Below are 21,578 nucleotides of genomic sequence, written 5' to 3'. Positions count from 1 at the left end.
AATTGTGTCCCCACCCATTCAATTCTTGACATATGGATCTGAATTTTTGTGTGTAGAATAGGCTACCATCTTGCTATACATTGTCAAGGCACAGGCTGTCTGGTCCAGTAGTTGCTGAGATATAATGGAAATGAAAATGCTAACAAAACATCACACCATTCAACTTACACATCCTTCATGCCATATCTGACACTTCAGAATGGTTGGACATGTGCATATTAATTGATAGACAAAGTTTGGTGTCACCCCACTCAGATCTGAGAGAGCAAGATGCAAAATAAAGATTCAAGAGTGTGGGAAAATGGGACAAAGTCCCAAAAATAACATATGGAGATTTTGAAAACATATCAAAAATGTGGATTTGCACACATCACAGTGACCCTGCCAACCCCAGACTTTGGGTGAGGAATGCAGCAATATGGCCTACCATGTTGGCACCATGTGCCTGGTGAGATATCCACTTAAACATGTCAAAATTGCGAAAATGTGTGCAATGGGGTAGTGGTGTTGACCTTGCACTGGCATAAATCTCCCATTGTTTCAATGAGTCAAGTATACCACTTCGCATTTTTGACCATTTGCAGTGAGTATCATATCAGGCACTTGTTACTAATATCTTCCACCATGTCCCAATATCCCTCACCTAAGTTCTGGTAGTGGTAACTGCACTGTGGGATGTGCTGTGCTATGTTTTGGATATGTTTTCAAAATCTCCACTATTTTATTTTCTCTTGTTTGAAGCTTTCCCATGCTTCTGGGATCAGTATTTGGCTTGCTGTTCACTCAATTCTAAATGGATAAACTTGAAACTTTGGAAATGCATTGAAGGAATCTTCTGCAACCCTCCTGAAGTGTCAGATATGGCATGAAGGATGTGTAAGTTGAATGGTGTGATGTTTTGTTAGCATTTTCATTTCCATTATATCTCAGCAACTACTGGACCAGACAGCCTGTGCCTTGACAATGTATAGCAAGATGGTAGCCTATTCTACACACAAAAATTCAGATCCATATGTCAAGAATTGAATGGGTGGGGACACAATTTGCATTTTTAGCACAGCCACAAATGCCCAGCATGCAAATAGGGGGGGGGATTGCTGGTCATGTGATATGGATTGAGTCACATGCAGAGTGCTAGAGGTGAGATCACATGATGAGTACAGTCATGTGAGCTATCACATAAGCCAATGGTTTGGAGAGTTATTGCCACATGATCATTACATAACAGGTCACATGATCTATAATTGTACCTTGTCATGTGATGCTGCAGGAGTGGTCACATGTCTATTGTCTCACATTCATGTGACCCATTACATAACCAAGTGTTCTGGGGAGAAACTGACATGTGATCATTATGTAATAGGTTGGATGATCTATGATTGTACCTTGTCATGTGACATTGATTAAGTCACATGCATATTTTCCCACAATCATGTGATAAATTACATAACAGAACACTCCAGAGGATCACCATCACATAATCAATTGTGTAAAATCACATGATCTAGGGTCATCCCTGCTTATGTCACTCATTATGTGACCATCACATCTACTGGTCACCTGCTCATCTGTATAGCCACAGTACAGGTGCAAATTATCAATATTTGTGACAGGGTAACCTGCCATGGGAACATTCCAATCTGAATTTTTTTCAAACACCAACAGAGGTTGTCACTCAGGGGGCATTGTCTATATTGGGAAGTGGTAGTTGCCATAAATTCTGTAACTGCTTTTCTGGTAACTACCACATTGCTTGGTCAAGGTCAGCAGACTCTGGTGACTGTTTTCAATGGCAACAGTTGTTTGCAGAACACTACACATGGAGTCCATGTGTCCCCCAGAAAGTGGCCTATGGAGACAACCCAACATGGAAGTGGCTGTGGTGGAATGTTACCCAGTCAGCAGAGGATTTTGTGCTGGAAAGAGGGTCTGCCTTCAAAGTTGGCAGGATTCATGCTGACAAGTGGAAGTCAATGGAGACTGTTTATAATTGACTAGACAAACATTGGCAAGATTGGCTAAAGAAGCACCCCCACTATGAAGGTCCTCTGAGACCTGATTTTTGGCTGGGGTCATGTCAGTGATGTCTCCTGCATCTGAAGGTATGATTTTTTTCTGGTTCAGATTTTGTTAATTAAAATTTACTCTAGCAACTCCCATTTATGTTTTGAGACACAGTCATATTGGTTGCTTTTTGTCAATGCCTCCTCCTAGATGTCTTTGGCATGCTAGAATATCTGGACACAGACCTCAACCCTGCTATGGGCACTTTCATCAATTCATTTGACTGCTGGATTGGGGCATTCATGACAGACCCCAACATTTGCCAGCACCTTTTTGAAATATGCATGCCTCTCTGGATGGTCTGGAAACCTGATCATGTACTCCCAGACATGCAAGTGTTGAAGACTGTCGAGATTATGTGCCCTCATGACATAGTCACAGATCCTGAGGTTTTTGAGGTTGGGCAGATGCTGAAATGGCACAGTGCCTGGCACCACCCTGGTGAATTGTGCCACAGGCACACTTGACAAGGCCTGGTGATTGGGCTCAAGCAATTTGCAGCTCCCTGGCCAGAACCACCACACACCAGCAGTGGTGTGGCCTCAACTCCCACAAGCACAGGTCCCATGGCTTCCAATGCTGCAAGTTCCAGCAGTGTAAGTTCAAGTACAGGAGTTGTTAGGATGGGCAGGGCTTGACATCATAATCAACTATGTATGTATCCTATTCATTTTGTCTCAGTGTGTTTAACATTTTGCTCAGATCCCCCTGCAGGCTCGAGAGGAGCCAAGCCATCGGTTGTTCTGAATCCTGAACTGTGGGAAGACCTCGGCAATCCAGCTATTCCCCCTGCTATGTCTGCATGGCATGCTGCCCTGAAGGACATGAATAAGGATGCAAAAAGGGTTAGCCCCAATGTGCCCAAGGTAGCTTACTTCTTTCCCAGCCTGAGTCTGTTTGTGAGGGGTGAGTCCTCCAATTGCCAGCAGAGGTACCTAAGGAATTGGCTAGTCTCTCAAGTGGGTTGGATCACTCATCTTTCTGCCTTGGATGCATCTCCTGTTATCCCTCAGTCCTGGTGGGATTTCCTGAACACAATTCCCAAGCAGATTTCATCCACATTTTCTGGTGACTGACTATGTGAATCTGCCACCCTCTTTGGTCCCAAGCTCATCAGCCTCCAACATGACATACCTAGCCATGTACAATTCTGGGATATTTCAATTTCCCTTGCAGACCTCACTACCATTGATCAGATGATGAAAAGCAAGATTTTATGGGATTTATATGAACACAACTTCCAGTTCAAGTTGGTCACTCTTGACTGTGCAATGATGCCTAGCTTGTGGTTGAATTGGGATTCAGAGCAGTTCGATCATGTCCAGCAGGTATGTACAATTTTACCCCACCAGGAATGTGCTATTTCTGAACTCTATGCAGATTTTCCCTGGTGATTCAGAACTCACCATGTGTGCTGAGCCTTTCCCTCAGCAAAATCAAGGCCTTAGCTTGTCCAACTTTCAATCAAAATGGGAGTACATAGAGAAGCTCCAGGTGTTACTTGCTGTATGGCCAGGATGCCCCTCAGACTTGGCAGAGCCAATTATGCCATTAGTGTCATCATCATGTGTCTGGGCAATGGAAAAGAAGTTGGCTGTATTTTATGTACAGTTGTTCTTTGATACTTTTGGTTGTCCACCCCTTCTTCCCTGCCTTATTCCAACTGCACCATGTGGTTACAGTTCAAATAGTTGGTAACCTCCTTCATCATTCCCTGATACCATTTTTACTCTGTATGTTTCCTGAACAATATTCATAGCATGCCACAATTACAATCTCATTTTGTTTGTCACACACTTGCTCCATCTCTTTCCCCATTGCCTTTGCTAGTTTTGTGCAAAGGTCAGTTCACTTTTCTATGCTGGAGGCTAACTATTGGAGACATGCTGGTGGCATCTTGGGGTTGCCTTCCAGCAACCAGGGTTCAGTGTCCTGGTCACAGTCCTGTAACTTGGTGTTGCAGGATCGTCATCTACCACTAACTCGCCTAGACAGTTTATGTGTCTGACCAAATTTCATAGATGTCTCTTCATCAACCAAAACAGCTTACTAGGCATGGTCCCTCTGTACAAGTTACTGCCCCGATGAACCAGATTCCTGACTTGCTCTATGCAGGTGATCTCATGGTCCTTGTTGACCATCAGACTGCTGAACCTTCATGCTGTGTTCCCAGAACTGTGGGGCTTTACCTTCCTGTTGAGCACTTGCTCACCTTACCTGGCCATTGTGCTTTCACACAACACCCCAGTGATTCCTCTGACCCACACATCTGACACCACTCTGCCTCAAGCACTGCTTGCCTGTTAGAGCCTTCTGTGCATAGTGAATGTGACCTCTCCCATGATGCCACTTTCAACCACTTAACCAATGGGCTACATATTAGCCAAGACCTGCTTTGGTCACCATCTAGGAATGCCTGAAAAAAAATGAAGCAGTGGCAGCAGTGGTCACACACTGTCATCCCTTCCCTCCTTCAGCTGTACCTTGCATATTGACAACTATCCAACCACTTCCAGAATCCTGTTGACTATGAACTGCTGACATGTGGTTGTCACCAGACTCAAAAACTGAGAGTCATTTACATTGATTTCAATGGTGAGATTTCTGTGTTCTTTGTCATTTTCCTCTGCTCAGATGCATTCATGGCAGCTCTGCAATCAGTTGATCTGGCTGTCTGTCCTTGTGCACCTGCAGCCCTCCAACTCCTTTGGATGGGCTACTTCCCCTGTGCCCCACTGGGGCCAACACTTGCTGTTAGCCTACAGCTTCTTGGCTTTGTCTGACAACTCTTCATGCACATACCTCCAAACACTTCAGCATGGTGTGAGTCCCTTGAGGCATACCTTGCAGCTATGGGTTATGAGGTGGACACAAAGGTATGGAATTGTCATGTTTTGTATCATTACCCCATTTTTTCCACTTTGTAAAGCATATATTACTGCCATAGTGACTGTAGTACAGATGACTCTGCTATGTAGGTAGTATATCTTAATCTGATGCATGGCTATTTCATGGTTATAAGTGCATGCATGTGTGACATGTTCTGTTTCTTGGGACTGCTGTAGTGTTATATTGATAGGGTAGGATGTTTGTTGGTATTGTTTGTGGTGATGTTGCTATATTATTAATGCATACTTTGGTTGTTCTTCTCAGTCATGGATCATTGCTGATGATACTTGCAGGAGGGTATATGCCAGAGGTTCAGTAATGCATATCACTGGTATTGTATTCTGGAAACATCCCTTGATGAATATGTCCAACAACAACTGCAAGAATCTGCTAGTCCACCATCAAACATCCCCTCTGCAATCCCATTGCCAAGTTCCCCAGACAATGATGTCCTCAGTTCAAAGCTGAGGCCATCAGAATACCTACAACAGTGTTGTCCTCTATGCTTTGGTGGCCAGAGCTGGCAGAGCAATAATAGTGAACATGGGTATGTCACTTGTTGGATATAGTTTTGTCAACTGCTAAAATTTCCTTTGTTCTAGCTTTTCTGATGTTGATGCAATTGTTTGCATTGATGCTTGTTTTACTCAGAAGCACAGAAGTGGGCATCCAGATGATCGAGTCTGCAGCTGATGAGAGGCTCCAGAAAGTGAGTCTTAATCATTTATTCTGACTCCATTGGTCTGATGGCAGTGTAGGCAAGTACCCAGTTCTTTTCAGATACTGGTGTAATGGCCCTACTCTGTCATCATGATCATGTCATTTACCTTGCAAATATGACTTCAGCTGGGGAGAGGCAACATTATGCACTTGCCCTCATCAAATCTCTTTTTGGCCATCTCCCATATAATTTTCATATTGGGCTGTTATATGACATAGGTTGTCAACTGGAACAGAGCTGCAGGAAGTGGGGTTTTCTCAAGTCATTTCTGCCACATATTTCTTTTGCCATCTCAGTATTCATGCCTTTTGTCATCAATGGGCATGTCAGCTTATCTATCACCCCCAAAAATGTGAAGGATTTGGGCTATCTGATGGAGAGGGATGTGAGCAGTATGCCACATCTGTTTCAAGCTAACATATTATTCAGTATCATCAACACCTCTTTGTTATTGACTTCCAGGTGTGCCACCTGGACATGAAGAGTCTCACTGGTTTGGGCCAGTGGCTTTTGTGTTGCTGGAATCATTGCCAAGAAAAGAAGGCTGCTGCAAACAGAGGCCTAAGGAGATGTGGAGTTGATATCCCAACTCTTCAAGCTGAATGGGTTGCTCAAGTCTTTGCACAGACAAAGCCAGCTCCTTGTAAGCTGCTGATATAAATAATGACTCCTGCTCACCATCAAATTAGGTCACAGCTCTAAAGCTGCTGAGAATATGATATTGCAAATCATGGCAACTCAGAAATCATTGGCAAATTATGAGGCCAAGCTAGAAGTGCTGGAGAAAGATCTTCTCCATGGGGTTGCTGACATGACAAGCTTGAATATCCAAATTGCAGAGTGTCATCAAAAGGTTAAGTGTTTTAAAGAAGCTTTGCAGAACCAGAGGGCAACCCTAGGCATAAATGGGCATTCAAATCTTGCTAGTATCCAAAAGAGTGCTTATCTTCAAGTTAGTGGCAGTGTATTTTCTACATGGTTTCATCTAATTGAGACCATGTTCCATAGCTTCACATGCATGCATTAGAAATCAAGAAACATATCAGAGATTGTCTGTGCCAATGAAAGTTTGAGTTGGAAAGACTGGAATGCTCATATTGGCAGACTCTCAGTGGTAAGAGGTCATCATTCATGAATACCCTTGTATTTGACTTGCCTTGAAGAACAAAGACTTCAAAACCACACAGAAGCATCTGTGAAGCAATGAGAACCAGGAATAGCCAAGCTTGCCAGTAGCTACAATAATCTGTGTCTGCAAATTGTAGGCCTCATACACATGGGAAAAGCTCCTCAGGGGTCAATAGCCCCACTCCTGATCCCAAGGGACTCTTTGTTCAAACTGGATGTGGATGATGATATTTGGCAGGATATTGGCCTTGGGGATGATTCAGATGGGTTACTACCCCCATGGTTAGCTGATGAAAAAGTGTGCTCAGGGATCAGATCACTCCTTGAGCTGAGGCATTGTGAAGAAGAGGAAAGGCACCTGTTTCAGGAAAGAAGAGCTTTGACAGAGTGGTTTTCTGAAGAGTGGGTCATGTGCAGAATACCAGACAGAGTGCTGGTGAGAGACATGTGTCATTGCATTACCATGACTAACACACATTGCAGATGTTGATCTTGCATATGAACTTGACTGCAGAGCATTGAGACTAGCAGGTCTGTGCATCTTGTGGAAGAGGCAACTTAGAGGCTATCCTGGAACACCTAATGAGAACTGGGGTGCAAGTGATGAAGAACTGCACAGCATGGTGCAGGGTGGTCATGTTATATATATTGATAGTGATAATGAGGAGAGGTTTGATGGATTGGAAGTCAGAGGGTGAAGAGGATGAGGATGAAGTGATGGATGATGAGTTGCTATGTGTTGCTGAAGAATTTGCCCTGGCAGATGAATATCACCAACAAAGTGATATGCCATTGGAAGAATTCTGTTGGGGAGAAGAATGGGAGAATGACCTACTGGATATGGATCCACCATCATCTCCAAGTAAAAGAGTTCAATACAGATAAGGGTGATAGAGACATATTTATAATCTATTTGGTGTGTTTAAATGGATCCACCATCATCTCCAAGTAAAAGAGTTCAATACAGATAAGGGTGATAGAGACATATTATAATCTATTTGGTGTGTTTAAATAGAATTTATTTTGAGCATCATGTTTGCAAGACATATGCATGGGTAAAATGTAGAATATCCCACTGGTTGGCAGAGAGGTAGGTGGGATGTCCCAATGTAGCCTTAGAGGCTGTTGTGGGACATCCCACTGCTTGACAGAAAAGGGGGTGGGATGTCCCAATGTAGCTTTAGGGGCTGTTGTGGGACATCCCACTGCTTGCCAAAGGGGAGGGTGGGATGTCCCAATTTAGCCTTAGAGGCTGCTGTGGGACATCCCACTGCTTGCCAGAAGGGGGGAGGGATGTCCCAATGTAGCCTTGGAGGCTGTCATGGGACATCCCACTGCTTGCCAGAGGGGGGGAGGGATGTCCCAAAGTAGCCTTATGAGGAAAATGTGACCAGTCCTAAGATTGAACCAGTGACCTCCTAGGTGTTTACCAGGTGCTGCAACCACTGAGCCATATGGTCTGGGTACTAGTGTCAGTAGCTTGGGGGCTTAGACTAGCACTGTGGGAACATATCTCCATGAAGTTAATGCACAGAATGCACCATCTCCAATGTGGTCCCTTCATCTGGCCACTTTTGGAGTGTAAAAATGCTGCACACCCCCTAGGGTCATGCAAATGGTCTGATTGCCTTTTGACCTTGTGTCATGTGATGGATCAGAATTTACTGCTGTGTTCCCAGGAGGCCTTACTATCAGCCACCTTGTGTCCATGTAACTCACATGATCTGGACTTACTAAGGATGCTGCATGACCCATTGTACTGAGCATGCAGGGGTTCCAGCTGCAGCTCATAACCTGATGAAAATGTGACCAGAGCTGGCATTGAGCCAGGACCCTCTCAGTGTCAAGCAGCTGCTCTGACCATGGAGCTACCTTGCATTGGATTCTCTATGGTGCTTGTAGGATTAGTGCAGATTACTACTTCAATGCCTTAGAGGCTGTGTTGGGACATCCCTCTGGTTGCCAGAGGGGAGGGTGGGATGTCCCAACATAGCCTTAGAGGCTGTTGTGGGACATCCCACTGGTTGGCAGTGGGGAGGGTGGGATGTCCCAATGCAGGCTTAGAGGCTGCTGGGGGACATCCCACTGGTTGGCAGTGCAGAGGGTGGGATGTCCCAATGTAGGCTTGGAGGCTGTTGTGGGACATCCCACTGCTTGGCAGAGGGAACAGTGGGATGTCCCAATGTAGCCTTAGAGGCTGTTATGGGACATCCCACTGGTTGGCAAAGGGGAGGGTGGGATGTCCCAAGGCAGCCTTGGAGGCTGCTGTGGGACATCCCAAGTCCCCTTATGAAAGTCAGTGGGATGTCCCATCCCAGCCTCAGAGGGCTATGATGGCACATCCTCCTAAGTTACCTTTGCAGACCAGCACAATGCCCCATGACAACCTCAGAGGCTCATCTGGGACATTCTGCCCTCTGCAGATGGTGTTGCAAAGGTGACCAACCTCATGTTCTATGTGGGGGACTTTGAGATACTGGCTTGTCACACAAGTGTTCAAAAACCATTCACTTCTTCCTTCATACAGTACAAATTGCATGAGGTATAGACACAAATTGATTGAATTTATTATTGCAATTTTCAAGGCAAATGTGGGGGCCCAGGTGGGTCATCTCCCTGGCAACTAGTGAGATGTCCAAATACAGCAGAATCACATTGCAAAGATGTACATGAAAAGTACTATTGTATACTACTATGCATAGTGGGATGGGAGGGGATGTATAGGTCAAAGGATACTTTGTGGATTAAATCTGTCAGAGGAGCAAGGGGGCTAGGATTTCTGCAGCTATTTCAATGCTAATACAAGCTGCACTTTCAGGAGTAGGGACCCCAGTCACCCAAGGCAGTCTTGGGACATCCCAAATAATTTCATTTGAATGGATGGCTATGTGGGAAATCCCATCTGTCCCAGGGCCTAAAAATCTGCATAGCCCTGGGACATGACCAGATGTCCCTGGGCAGAACTTGGTCTGGGAGGCTATTAGGCTGGATGGTTTGGAGAAACTATTCAGCCTAAATGCTTATGAAAAATGGTTACCTGAAGTGACTTTTCTCATGAACACCTTTTCTCTCTTTCCACCCCCAACAGGTAAGCTGCTTGTCAGCTCTTCATACTTCGCAACCTATTAACTGTCTTAGCTCACAGTCCACCACTAAAGGTAGTGTAGCAGTAGGCACCCGTAATATTAGAGTTATGTCAATATTGATAGTAAAAAGATTACTATCATCAGTAGTTCATATGGGCTACTGTTAACCTATGTAACAGGTTAGATCCATAAAGGTGTTGTCTGCATTGTCATTTACAGAAACTCTCTTCACAGGCCCTTGCGAACTGGTGCACCCTTCTATGACACCATATACCATTGCAATGATAATGTTTAACCAAGACTTGTATTTGCACATGATGCATTTTGATTAGATTACTATTAAATAGCCTCAAAAACACCTCAAATAAGTTGGAAAACTATCTTTGGGCTATGTCAAAGTTAAGTTTCACTGCTGGTTTAGTTATTGATTTGACTATCTATATATTCCATTTATGCATCCTGCTTGACCAACAACTCATCCATGCTAGGGGGTTGTTGAATTGTTTTCCAAAGCAGACCACCTGCCATCTGTCTCTAGTCAGTCAGTATAAGTTGGTCCCTGATGAGCAGGGGCTAACTGCAATATCATAGGCAAGTTTCACCATGATGGCCATGGTAAGCAGTTGTGTCAGGAACTGCAATGTGGCATGCATTGCCCCAAATAGCACCCACACTGAATACCTATTTCCCCCCAGCCATGCTGATGAATCCCCCTTGGGTTTCTTCCAGCCTGTTATTGTGTTATCCACACCATTATTGGAGGATGCAGCAACAATTCCTGCATGATCCCCCCCTTGGTATACCTGATATATGTGAGTGCGGAATTTCTACTGAATTTGTGAGAACACTCACTGAAATTGTCTGTGTCCATGCCATTTTTGAGTGGCATAGTAGCTGCCTCAAGGTTCCAGTATTCTTCTCAAAGACATATACTAACCCATTATTGGATCCTCCAATGATCAGTGTACCATCCTCCATGAATGCTACTTGCTTTGGGTATGTCTTTAGTGGTTTGGTATCATATGTCCTTATGCAGCTTCTGTCACTTAATCAATGCAGACTGAATACACTGATAGCATTATCAATCATGAATAGACTTCCTGTTCCATCAATGCATGCAGAGCCACTATATTCACTTCAAGTCAGCTTATTTGCCCAAATGTAGGGTGTTACTCACATCATCATCCCTGTTGTCTTTGTTTTGATGACCATCCCATCATCACTTCTCAGGATATGTCTTATAGGTAACAAATAATATTTTGTTAGATTGGGATGTTGGTGAGTAGGTTTCAGGGTCTCACATGACTCCATTGTACATCCCAAAGATAATGACATCACAGCCTTGGACATATACAGTGCAGGGAATTGATGTCATTAACTGGATGCTAAACATGCTTGAGAAGTGGTTCCTGGAATCTAGTGTCCACACCTGAACATGCCCATCATGTGTTGCTATGATGATATGATTTCCTGTGCCATTTCCTGCATCTGAAGTGATGGCCATGATTCCATGGCCTTCACTAATCCTCCTGCAAACCACTTGCTCAAATTCCACCACAGTGTTCAGCTGCTGCCTCCAGACAGCCAAATAACCAAGTGCTGTCCCACAGCACAGGCATTCCTGAATTCTGTCATTTGGTGTGAGCCAAGCAATGGCCATGATGGGGTCATTGGGACTTCGGATTTGTGGAGGTTGGGGTAGCTGAAGCTTCCAGAGCAAATCCCATATCCTTAGTCCATCAAAACCTGATGATGATTGTGCATTGAATTCTGAGCAAAAAACTACTGATGTCTTACCTCCACTTGCCAGCAGCATTCCAAGGTTTGATGCTGCTAAACAGAGGATGGCATCCTGATGCCCTTGCAAGCAGCAGTCTTGTGTGTACTTGGCAGGAAACTTGAAAAGCAGATGGAAGACCATGGGGTAATGGTTTATCAATCAGGTACTTTGACAATATATATTGGTATTCATTATTGTTTGATATCTTCCCATGATGGCATAAAGAGTGCACCTAGGACCACATGGTGGGTGCAAAGTCACAACAAAGTGTGTTCATTTCACAACTATGACTTTTATTTTATCTATTATATTTTCTGTAGCCCCCTGGTGACAGGTAACAACAAAAGGTCATTGATATTGCTTATGCCATCACAAATAAGGCTAGCCAAGCTAGATCCTTCCATATATAGCAACTCTGGGGCAGTGGAACTTGCAGATTACAATCCCACCCTTATACTCCCCCTTACACCCCCTGGTAGCACACCACACACACCACCTGGCAAAGATTAGCATGCCTTTTGCTCAAGCCAAAGACTGCCTCATGAGAGCTTGCAATTACAAAACTATCAGTTCCCTGTGGGTACAGTTCTCTGATCCTAGTGCATGTTGATGACAAGGCTAGATGATATATACACATGATGTGCCAGATGGAGTGTTTGTCTTGGTGCACCTCTTACCAGAGGTGGACCATGGAATGTGCATCATGCAAGAGTTGGCATGTTGCACCCTTGTTTTCTTGGCCTACATTACAGGTCTGGCCTCTCTCATACTGTCTCCAATGCTTCATTTCTGCTGTGTGTTGCTCTGCATGAGCTGGATGTATGGTGTTGTGTGTGTGGGGGGTGCAGCTCTTGGCTTCAAATTCCCAAAGGACATCTAAAATCCATGCATTGTGCTACCTGTGTAGATGTAGATGACTTGGGTGATCATCAGTGTGTATGATTTTCATTCTGGGACACAATTTAGCTTTGGCTTGGATATTCCAAAAGGCATCTTCATCAAAGCTTAGAGAAAATGCTGTTACTCCAAGACAAAAACAAAGCACTCTATTAATAAGCAACCTACCCCTTAGAGCATGTAGGTATCAAAAATGAACTGAAACTGGACTGAATCCCCATGCCTTCACAGTCCATGAGATCACAATCTGTTCTGCCACTTCCCTATCTTAGGCCAGAAGTCCTATGACCCCCACCCCTCTTGCCCTCACTGACAGAGATGGTGTACCAACAGATCTGGCACATCCAGACAATGCTTCCCACAACTTGAAAACTATGCAAACTATTGGCCTGTTCTTGACATAATGCACCTTCAACACCTTTGACATAAGCTTCTTTCACCAAGGCACTGACAAAGCCATTGTAGAGAGACAACCAGAAACTTGTAGATTATCTCTCTAGTCAATCTTAAATATGCTTGTACATGTCCATTGTAGATGGCATATGTTCAAGTAAAATCATCACTACTGGTATGGAATAATTGTGATCTCCATGTTTTGTTGAGTGAAGGGGCAGAAAATCACCTTGTATCTATCAAGAGGGAGGGGTCTACCTGATGCAATACACAGCATGTGAACATTAGGAAATGCTCTAAGCCAAGGGCCACAGTGACCCTGAAAAATGGTTAGAGGCAACAATGTAAGCACAGAGAAGAACTTATAATTGCATTGAAGACATCTGGAGTACTAAGGATTGGGTGGATTCCCCTAAAGGTGAGATCTCTCATGGGGATTATGTGCTTGTTATTTATTGGGAATGTGATGAATGCTGCAAGCTCATCAGCAGAAGTGATCATGGGCATTGAAATTTCAAGATGGGAAAGATGTGGGAGGTATTCCATACATGACAAGATGTTGGAAAAGATATTTTGATTTCTTTCAGGATGGTAGGGATGAAATGTAATGTATAGGCATTGGAAGCCACTGGGAAGGGTGATTACCTTCAGAAGGGAGAAGATCCTGGTGGCAGGTCCTGCAAGCTTTCAAAGGGAGTGAAGGACTGAGTGATGAGTGGTATCTTCCACAGACATGGTAGGAAAGCCACAATGGGAGATAGTTAGCTTGGAGACAGCCTGATGTGTGATTAGACAGGTAGCAAGGGCACCATATGGGCAAGTTTGGTCCACATCCAATTCAATGAGGGAAGGCAGGTTAACCTTGCCAAGGAGTACTGCCCACTGCAAAGGACTTAGGCCTGTATTGTTAAGCTGTAAAATTGTCAGTGGAGCACTTTGCAGCACAGCAAGGGTAGACCAGACAGAGTGGGGAAAAAAGAACATAGGCAAGGAGATATTGAGGGATGTCAGGGTGCTTGGAAACAATTGGGTCATGTGAGGAATACAGACCAAGCCACCAGAAGCACTATGGCTGCTTGTGTGAAGTTCAGCGCACCTGGAGCCTAGTATGCTTGCTAGCAGAGTGCCAAATATAGGGGACATGCCCATCAGGTCAACATATAAGTGCAAGTGCACTTTACAGACTGCTTGCATATCCTTGAGGGAGTCAAAGAATGCACACATTGCACCTAGCTTTTGTCTGCTTAATGTTCATTAAGGAAGAGTGCAAACACACACCTAATTGTCACCTGTTTAATGTTTGTGAAGACCTGAACCAGAGTCTTCACTGGTTTGAATGCAATGCGCCTCCACACAAGGAGGGCATCACAAACTACCTCATTCACATCCAGCCAACCAGCAATTGGCAGCCTGAAGCCTACCACAACAAGATAACAATGACCATCAATGCATTGTAGTCATTGGGATACTTGGGACAATCTTCAAAGTGAATCTGTGTCCAACAGATCTGCAATGTCCAACAGCAGCTCATCTGGAACTCATGACAGATGGCAATCTTGGGGCACCTCCTAGATGCTATAAGAAAAGCACAAATCTTGACACTGCTAGCTACTTACATATTTTGTGGGGAGCCCCACACAACCACATGCAGGTGGCTGGCAGGAAGTACCCCTCACCTTCTTTTTGGAAGGCAGTCCTGGGGTATCTTCTACTTTGCATTTGGGAACCCACCCACACAAATTCTTCTATTAGAATACCATTTAGTATCAAATAAGAGTGAGAAAATATCCAGTACACACCAGCATGGCTTCACACCTGGTGATGTTGCACATTGAATTTCCAGCACAAATCACCAGCTAACCCATTAAATATGCAGAGGACACCAGAGGCTTTATCAGACAACATAATAGACTAGCCAACTTGACACTACATTTCACAGCAAGCATTTTACAATTTTCTTTGTACAAACATTGGGAAAAAAATCTTTGAAAAGATACTTTGTTTTATCTCATGTTCTCTGCTGAAACAACTGGCAATAATGTTGAATTTTGAAAGATGTTTCTGACAGAAAACATGACACAGTGGATTTCCAATGTTTTATTGGTGAAAAACAATTACTATGACCCACCACCAAAAACACAAAACAATCATCAAAAAAAGTATTAGTACTGATTTCTACATGTTATGCAATACATTAATCAAATACTTTACCACAAGATAATTTAAACACACTGATCATTGAAGAACATGTAATGTTACATAGAACATCAAAAGTAAATGATATATGTTTTGTATGTGATAATAATAAAAACATTTTCAGCAGTTCAATGTTTTCTCTAAAAACATGACATGCTAAACTACAATTTTTATGTACAAGAACATGGTACTGAGAGCATGCCAAGTGTTCTAGGTCAAATTACAGTATCTTATCTCCCAGAAAACATGATAAATAAACAATGTATTAAAATATCCTGTTCTACCACAGAATAACTGTGAAGTAGGCATGTTATATGTAGAGGTGTTGTGAAGGTTCTGAGCTGTTTAAGTTCATTTGTGGGCATGACTGCCTTGTGCACAGATCCAAGTTTGTCTCTCTTTGACATTGTTTCATAGGTGACAAGCTGACCACTCCCTTCCAGTGTGCTTGACTTGTTTTTCCAATCTTTCAGCATATCTGCCCTAGCTGCATCATCAGGCCTCTTGCTGCTCTGCTGTGCTGTGCACTTAGTCCCTCAGTAGCTTGTCAGCATACTGAGGTCTATCTACAGATTCCACAATTATATCCTAAAATAAAAGATGAAACACATAAAACAGTACAATGTATCACTGATAAAATGACTCATCCAGTTCTTCCAATGAGGACCATGGTGGGTCTGTCATGCACAAAATATCCTGTTTGACAGTTGTGGACAGACAAACATGACAATTTTGCTCATTGAATTATTCCAATATGGCACAACATTCCATGGGTGTTACAAATGTATACTAGGCATATTTAGGACATAACAATGCAATATGCATGAGCCAATTTTTGTTATACTAAGTTTTTGAAATTTTGACCCAAAAATGTGGCCAGCCCCCAAAAGAATTTGTAAAAATCCTGGAAAAAGCAGAATAAGTAGCATTAGCCTAGTACAGTATGATTGCAATGTCAGGGTACAGCTGTCACACTAGTGAGGAGCAGAAAAAATTGAGCAAGTCTGAGGTTTGTGGTCATGTGAATTGCTGATCTTAGACACAGGAATGCCTGAAAACCCACTGTAACATGCAACATGGCTGGTCTGCATAACCAGAGCTCAGCTGTTGTTGAAACAGGCAATGTATCATTCCCTGATACACCCAAATCTGACAAGGATCAACACACAAGCAAATGCATGAGGACATGATCTCATGCTCCCAGCCCTGAGGCAGAAGATGAAGAACTGGAGTGGAAATGCACCAACATGCTTGACAGTTTAAAGTTTACAGCCAGTGAGAGTGAGTCAGAGGATGAGCTTGAACATGATGATGCCACATTCCAAGTCATGGGTGTTGGTGAGGCTGATCTCTGTGCTCAGTTGGTCAACCTTGCCATTAGTGCTGGTGATGACCCTCTTGGTGAGACTTGGTTACCTCTGAGAGAAGCAAAGTGTGCTGCCCAATGAAAGCAGTCACTCAGATGCCCCAAGGAATACAAGAAAGGTCCTGATGTCCATCAGCTCTCACAGAAAGCCATGACATTCATTGAAGTGGTTCTCAATCCTACCTTATTTAGGGTCAATAACATGTTACCACACCCTAAGTACCACATTCAATCTAACCAAAATTTTGGCCACCCTAAAAAGTCATGGGACAAACTTTGGACCACTGTTTTTTGATGTATTTTCACCTGTAGCATCTGAATCAAGTGTTAGTTTGCCCTTGCCCCAAAAAAGTCATGGGAATCCAGAATCAAAATCATTGTGTTTGTCTGTCCACAACTGTACCACAGAACATGATAAATAAATAGTGTAATAAAATATCAATATCCTGTTCCACCATGGAGCATTATAAACTGTGAAGTAAGCATGTTATATGTAGAGGTGTTGTGAAGGTTCTGAGCTGTACAGTTATTGTCAGACTGCTGCCTACTGCAAATACAGTGTTGAACTCCCCATTTCTTGCATGAACTGCCTTGTGCTCTTTCACTTTCAAAAGTGGACTGGGGACATTCATGAGTGGTGGGGGGGCTATCAGAGGCTACTCTTTCTCTAGTCAGTCAGGGCAACCATGGAACCATGGATTTTGGACTATCCTGTTCTACCACAGAACATTATAATGTGTGTCATCAATGTGTTGTTGCAAGAAAAAACAACAAAGGACACAGAATACTCAAGTATAAAAAGTCAGGTGGCACATATCATAACTGACTGAGGTTTATTCCATGAGATAAGATCATGTGACAGCATGTGATGAGGTGGTTGAGCAAGGACAAGCAGTGATAGCATTGATGGTTACAGATGCCACTTATCATGTTCTGTGGTACAACAGGACACTTTAATATACTCTTTATTTATCATGTTCTCTGGGAGACAAATCAGTGTGATTTGATTGAAAATATTTAGCATGTTAATATGGAATCTCAGTAGCATGTTTTTGCACATAACAAATATTGTTTTAAATGTCATGTTTATGAAGTAAACATTGAGCCAATAATGTGATGTTTTGTGGGTCAACATTGAAAGACTTGGTTAAAGGTTATTAGTATTATCACATACAAAACATTTATCATTTACTTGTGATGTTCTATGTAACATCACACATTCTCTAATGAGTGTGTTTAAATTATTTCACGTTGCAACATTTGATTAATCAATTACATACCATGCAGAAAACAGTACTAATGTTTTTTTGATGATTGTTTTTGGTTTTTGGTGGTGGGTCATAGTAATTGTTTGTCACCAGCAAAACATTGGAAATCTACTGCGCCATGTTTTCTGTCAGAAAAGCCATTCAATACATAAGATTATTTCCACTTGTTCAAGCAGAGAGCATGTGATAAAATAGAGTATCTTTTAAAAGAATGTTTTTTTGCATGTTTGTGCAAAGAAAATTGTAAAATGCTTGCTGTGATTTGATTGCCTACTGCAACAAAAATGTCATCAGAGACAGACTCTCAATATCAACCTTGCCATCATGGTCACCCTCATTTGATTGTAATTGCATTTGTGATTGTGTCTGCCACTTATATCACCACATCTAAACAGCTGATGGGCCTTTTGTTTGACATGTAATATTCCAGAAAACCACAACACAGTATCACATTGGAAGATAGCTAAAATATAATCATGGTGGCTAATGAATGACCTAAAGATGCATAGTTGATTAAATTAAACATGTATGGGGTTAATATGCGACCTACCAGTAGTAATGGGTATGCAGTGTTGGAAGGTGCATATACCTAAATACATGACAAATTTGAGGGATCTTCCACATGGGGGGAAGCCTTCCACAGGTGAAAATCAGGAATGGACAAGTGACAATAACAATTGACATGCATCAGTTATTAATTGCAGTTGCAAAAATGAGTGACTTGGCAAAAAAAAAAAAGAAAAGAACTGACATAATCACCACAGCAGCAGCAAGATACACATCAGCAGATAACAATGGTAACAATCATGAGGACCTGGATATGCATGGTTAACTGGAGGAGCTGTAGATTGTTCATGCTTACAGTAAATCTATATGAACATTTGAACTACTGTCAATAGTAACCTTTTCAAATTTAATTTTCACATTGATTGTCACATCATACCATCTTCTCAAAGAACTATTATTAATAGTGACATAACTCTAATATTATGGGTGTCTACTGCTACACTATCTTTAGTGGTGGACTGCAAGCAAAGACAGTTAATAGGTTGCAAAGTACAAAGAGCTGATGAGTGGCTTACCTGTTGGGGATGGAAAGAGAGAAAAGTTGTTGTTGATATACTGAATGCAACTCACAGTCATGTGCATGTGTTGTGTGATGTGCAATTTTGCTGTGGCTACCATGTGACTATGAGTTGCATTCAGTATATCAGCAGTGAGCTTTCTCACAAACACCTTTGTCCTTCTTTCCACAGGTAAGTGGCCAATGTTGACTGCTACTACAGACTAACTGCACCCACAGCAATCAACACAATTATGCCAACATTCCAAACATCAAATACAAAGATAGATATAGTAGCTAATCTGTAATGGTTTGTAAAGAATTGGTTATGAGCAGCATAGAATTTTGAATATGCTCTGAATACAAGAAAGACTGAAAGGTTGTACCTTCAGGCTACTGTTATTTTATTGCAACAGGTCTGTAAGAATTGTTGTCTGCATTGTCACTCACCAAAGATGTCTGTGCAGGTCCCTGTAACCTGACATGCAATTCTGTGACATTGCATACCTGTCACCATACAGGTAGGTTACATACTAACTCTGCCTACATGTTTAGCAGCCATTGTGGTGATGATTTTCATTGTTTTCCAATCCAAATGCAAGTTTCCAAACAGCTTGATGACCAATTGACAATGTTGCAAAGTTAGAAACCCAATGTCATCAAGATGTGCATGAGTGAGTCCAACCTTAATCCAAATGTGGCTCCAATCCATATTGTCTAACATCTACAATAGCAGACCTCCCATTTGTTCTTTCCCATGTCCTTGCAGCAGTCCCTCACTTGTCAAAATGCATTGGTTATTTGCTGCCCTTCATGGCACCTGACAACAGTGTTTACCTCATTCCTGTGACACTTCCCATTGATACAGCTCTTCCCTCGAGTGAAAACAAAAGTGCACTTGTTGAAGTGGTTGTCAAGTTGGTCTTCACCATTACAAATAAGGCTAGTGTCAAGCCAGGAGTTATGTCCCTTCCATATATAGTGTGAAGGGGGGGGGGGCTTGTGGTAAATTCAGTCCCTACTCCTACAACCAGTGTGAGTTGATAACCCCTGCAGTGAACATTGAATTGACTGTTGATGATTCAGCATGCTTCCTGCTCAAGAAGAGAGGTGCTTCATAAGTTCAGACTCCTGCCCTGCTCATCATGAGTAAAATTCCATGATTCTACAACCAACCTGCATTCATGATGGGATTAGGTGTACATGCAAGAAACATCCACATACAAGGTGCCAGACCAGGTGTACCTTGTGCGAAAGTTGGCATTTGGTCCATGTTGTCCTCCAGCTTCATGACATTTTGCACCCTGCTCTTCTTTGCCTACCTGGTAGACTTGGCTTCCTTCATTCTGTCTCCGATGCTAGGTTTTTGCAGTGTGTTAGTTTGCTTGTTCTGTGTATACATTGTAGTACTTGTGTGGGGTGCAGCCCTTGGCATTGAACTCCCAATAGAGGAAGTAGCAAAGTAACGATGTCTCCTATTTTACATGTGTAGTCAATATGTAAACATCACATATACAAGCATTGGGCAGTGATGGCAATAATCAGTGTGCATCATTTTCATTATGAATGTTTGATTCTCATTTCATATTTAGGTTTGACTTGATTATCTTGGTCAAGGTGTGATGCCAGTGACAACTATTGTCTTGTGCATTTTCTGCGATGCTCTGCACCAACAATAACAATCTTACCATATAACATCTCCTGTCATAGCCAATTTTCACCACACAGATGGCAGAACCTACTCATCACACAAAGCATTCCCACAACTGTCTCCATCCCTACATGCATTCTGGTTCATCATTAACATCCTTTACCCCATCTGCATCTTTGCACTCCTCCTGGCTGGTCTGATGCGACACAATGATCTGGGGTGCTTCTGGTAACTCTGGCATGCAATGAAATTGGAATGCCTGATTTTTGACAAACATATGCAGCAGTTAGTGGGAGCAATGGTGCTTCTACACAAGCAACACAGTATTTCAGTGCTAACTCTGGCAGTGCACTCTTTCCCTCCCTTGACACTGGTAGTAAGTACTGTTACTACACTCAATCCACTTCGCATCAACCCAGCATTGTTCCAAGATACCGATATTCAGTCTTCTAGCTCTGTCAGTGAGTACCTATTACTTTGCTCAATCTACTTTGCCTCAACCAAATGTTGTTCCAAGATACCCAGTTGTCTTTGGTTAATCTTGAAGCCTGCATCATCAGTATAGTGCAGCACCACTTAGCAGACCTCCAGGGACTGATGGATGAGAAATTCTGTGATGATATTGAGTGCATAACTGCAGATGCCATTGGTTTAGCTTTTGGAATCATGCAGAGGTGCACAAGAAGGGTAGGGTATCCTTGGTCTCAATTACATCTCTGCTTAGTGCTTCCTTGACAGCTTTCCCAAGTTGCTCCCCCACATAATGACAACTCCTGTGATTCAACCCAGGTCTGTTTCTCCACCTTCCTATGTTGTGTTCTGTCTAAGATAATGTACTGGCAGCAGGGGTGAACAGAATCAGTAGGATCAAAGAAATTGTTCATTCCTGGTGCATGGTCCCAATCAGATGTCTGTCATTAGACTAAGGTACAATTGATTATATTAGGGACAAACCAATAAGAAAAACACAGAGAAGCATGGCATTTGCAACCAGGCAACTAACTCCAAACAATGAGAATGCTGTCATGATTGATTGATCAGAAACAATAATGTGGGTAACAATAACATGCCCACCC

At 42.7% G+C, this 21,578-nt stretch overlaps 3 protein-coding genes and 1 pseudogene across 4 annotated transcripts; 3 read left to right on the top strand and 1 right to left on the bottom strand.

The window, feature by feature from the left end:
- Positions 1-2,083: 2,083 nt before the first annotated feature.
- Positions 2,084-4,371, top strand: F5J12DRAFT_786932 (uncharacterized protein; the record flags this gene model as incomplete). The annotated part of the gene is made up of 9 exons (XM_051743560.1): positions 2,084-2,102; positions 2,215-2,462; positions 2,522-2,660; positions 2,767-2,970; positions 3,241-3,392; positions 3,445-3,669; positions 3,895-3,906; positions 4,086-4,179; positions 4,238-4,371. 9 exons carry the CDS (start codon positions 2,084-2,086, stop codon positions 4,369-4,371), a joined length of 1,227 nt encoding a protein of 408 aa, XP_051594773.1.
- Positions 4,372-5,626: 1,255 nt separating this feature from the next.
- Positions 5,627-6,091, top strand: F5J12DRAFT_907708 (uncharacterized protein; the record flags this gene model as incomplete). Its single annotated transcript, XM_051748975.1, has 3 exons — positions 5,627-5,662; positions 5,712-5,969; positions 6,005-6,091. The coding sequence occupies 3 exons, from the start codon at positions 5,627-5,629 to the stop codon at positions 6,089-6,091; spliced, it is 381 nt and encodes a 126-aa protein (XP_051594772.1).
- A 2,098-nt stretch (positions 6,092-8,189) lies between these two features.
- Positions 8,190-8,262, bottom strand: F5J12DRAFT_t199 (annotated as a pseudogene). The gene has a single exon. The product of its transcript is annotated as a tRNA-OTHER (tRNA).
- Positions 8,263-16,106: 7,844 nt separating this feature from the next.
- Positions 16,107-16,815, top strand: F5J12DRAFT_786930 (uncharacterized protein; the record flags this gene model as incomplete). The annotated part of the gene is made up of 4 exons (XM_051743559.1): positions 16,107-16,163; positions 16,200-16,237; positions 16,359-16,586; positions 16,713-16,815. 4 exons carry the CDS (start codon positions 16,107-16,109, stop codon positions 16,813-16,815), a joined length of 426 nt encoding a protein of 141 aa, XP_051594771.1.
- Between the last annotated feature and the right edge of the window lie 4,763 nt (positions 16,816-21,578).

Source organism: Pisolithus orientalis (genome assembly GCF_024613125.1).
Source record: "Pisolithus orientalis strain OTSU chromosome Unknown F5J12scaffold_75, whole genome shotgun sequence".
Classification (NCBI taxonomy): Eukaryota; Fungi; Basidiomycota; class Agaricomycetes; order Boletales; family Pisolithaceae; genus Pisolithus; species Pisolithus orientalis.
The sequence above is the reverse complement of the archived record's forward strand: the minus strand, read 5'-3'. Positions and strand labels throughout refer to the sequence as shown.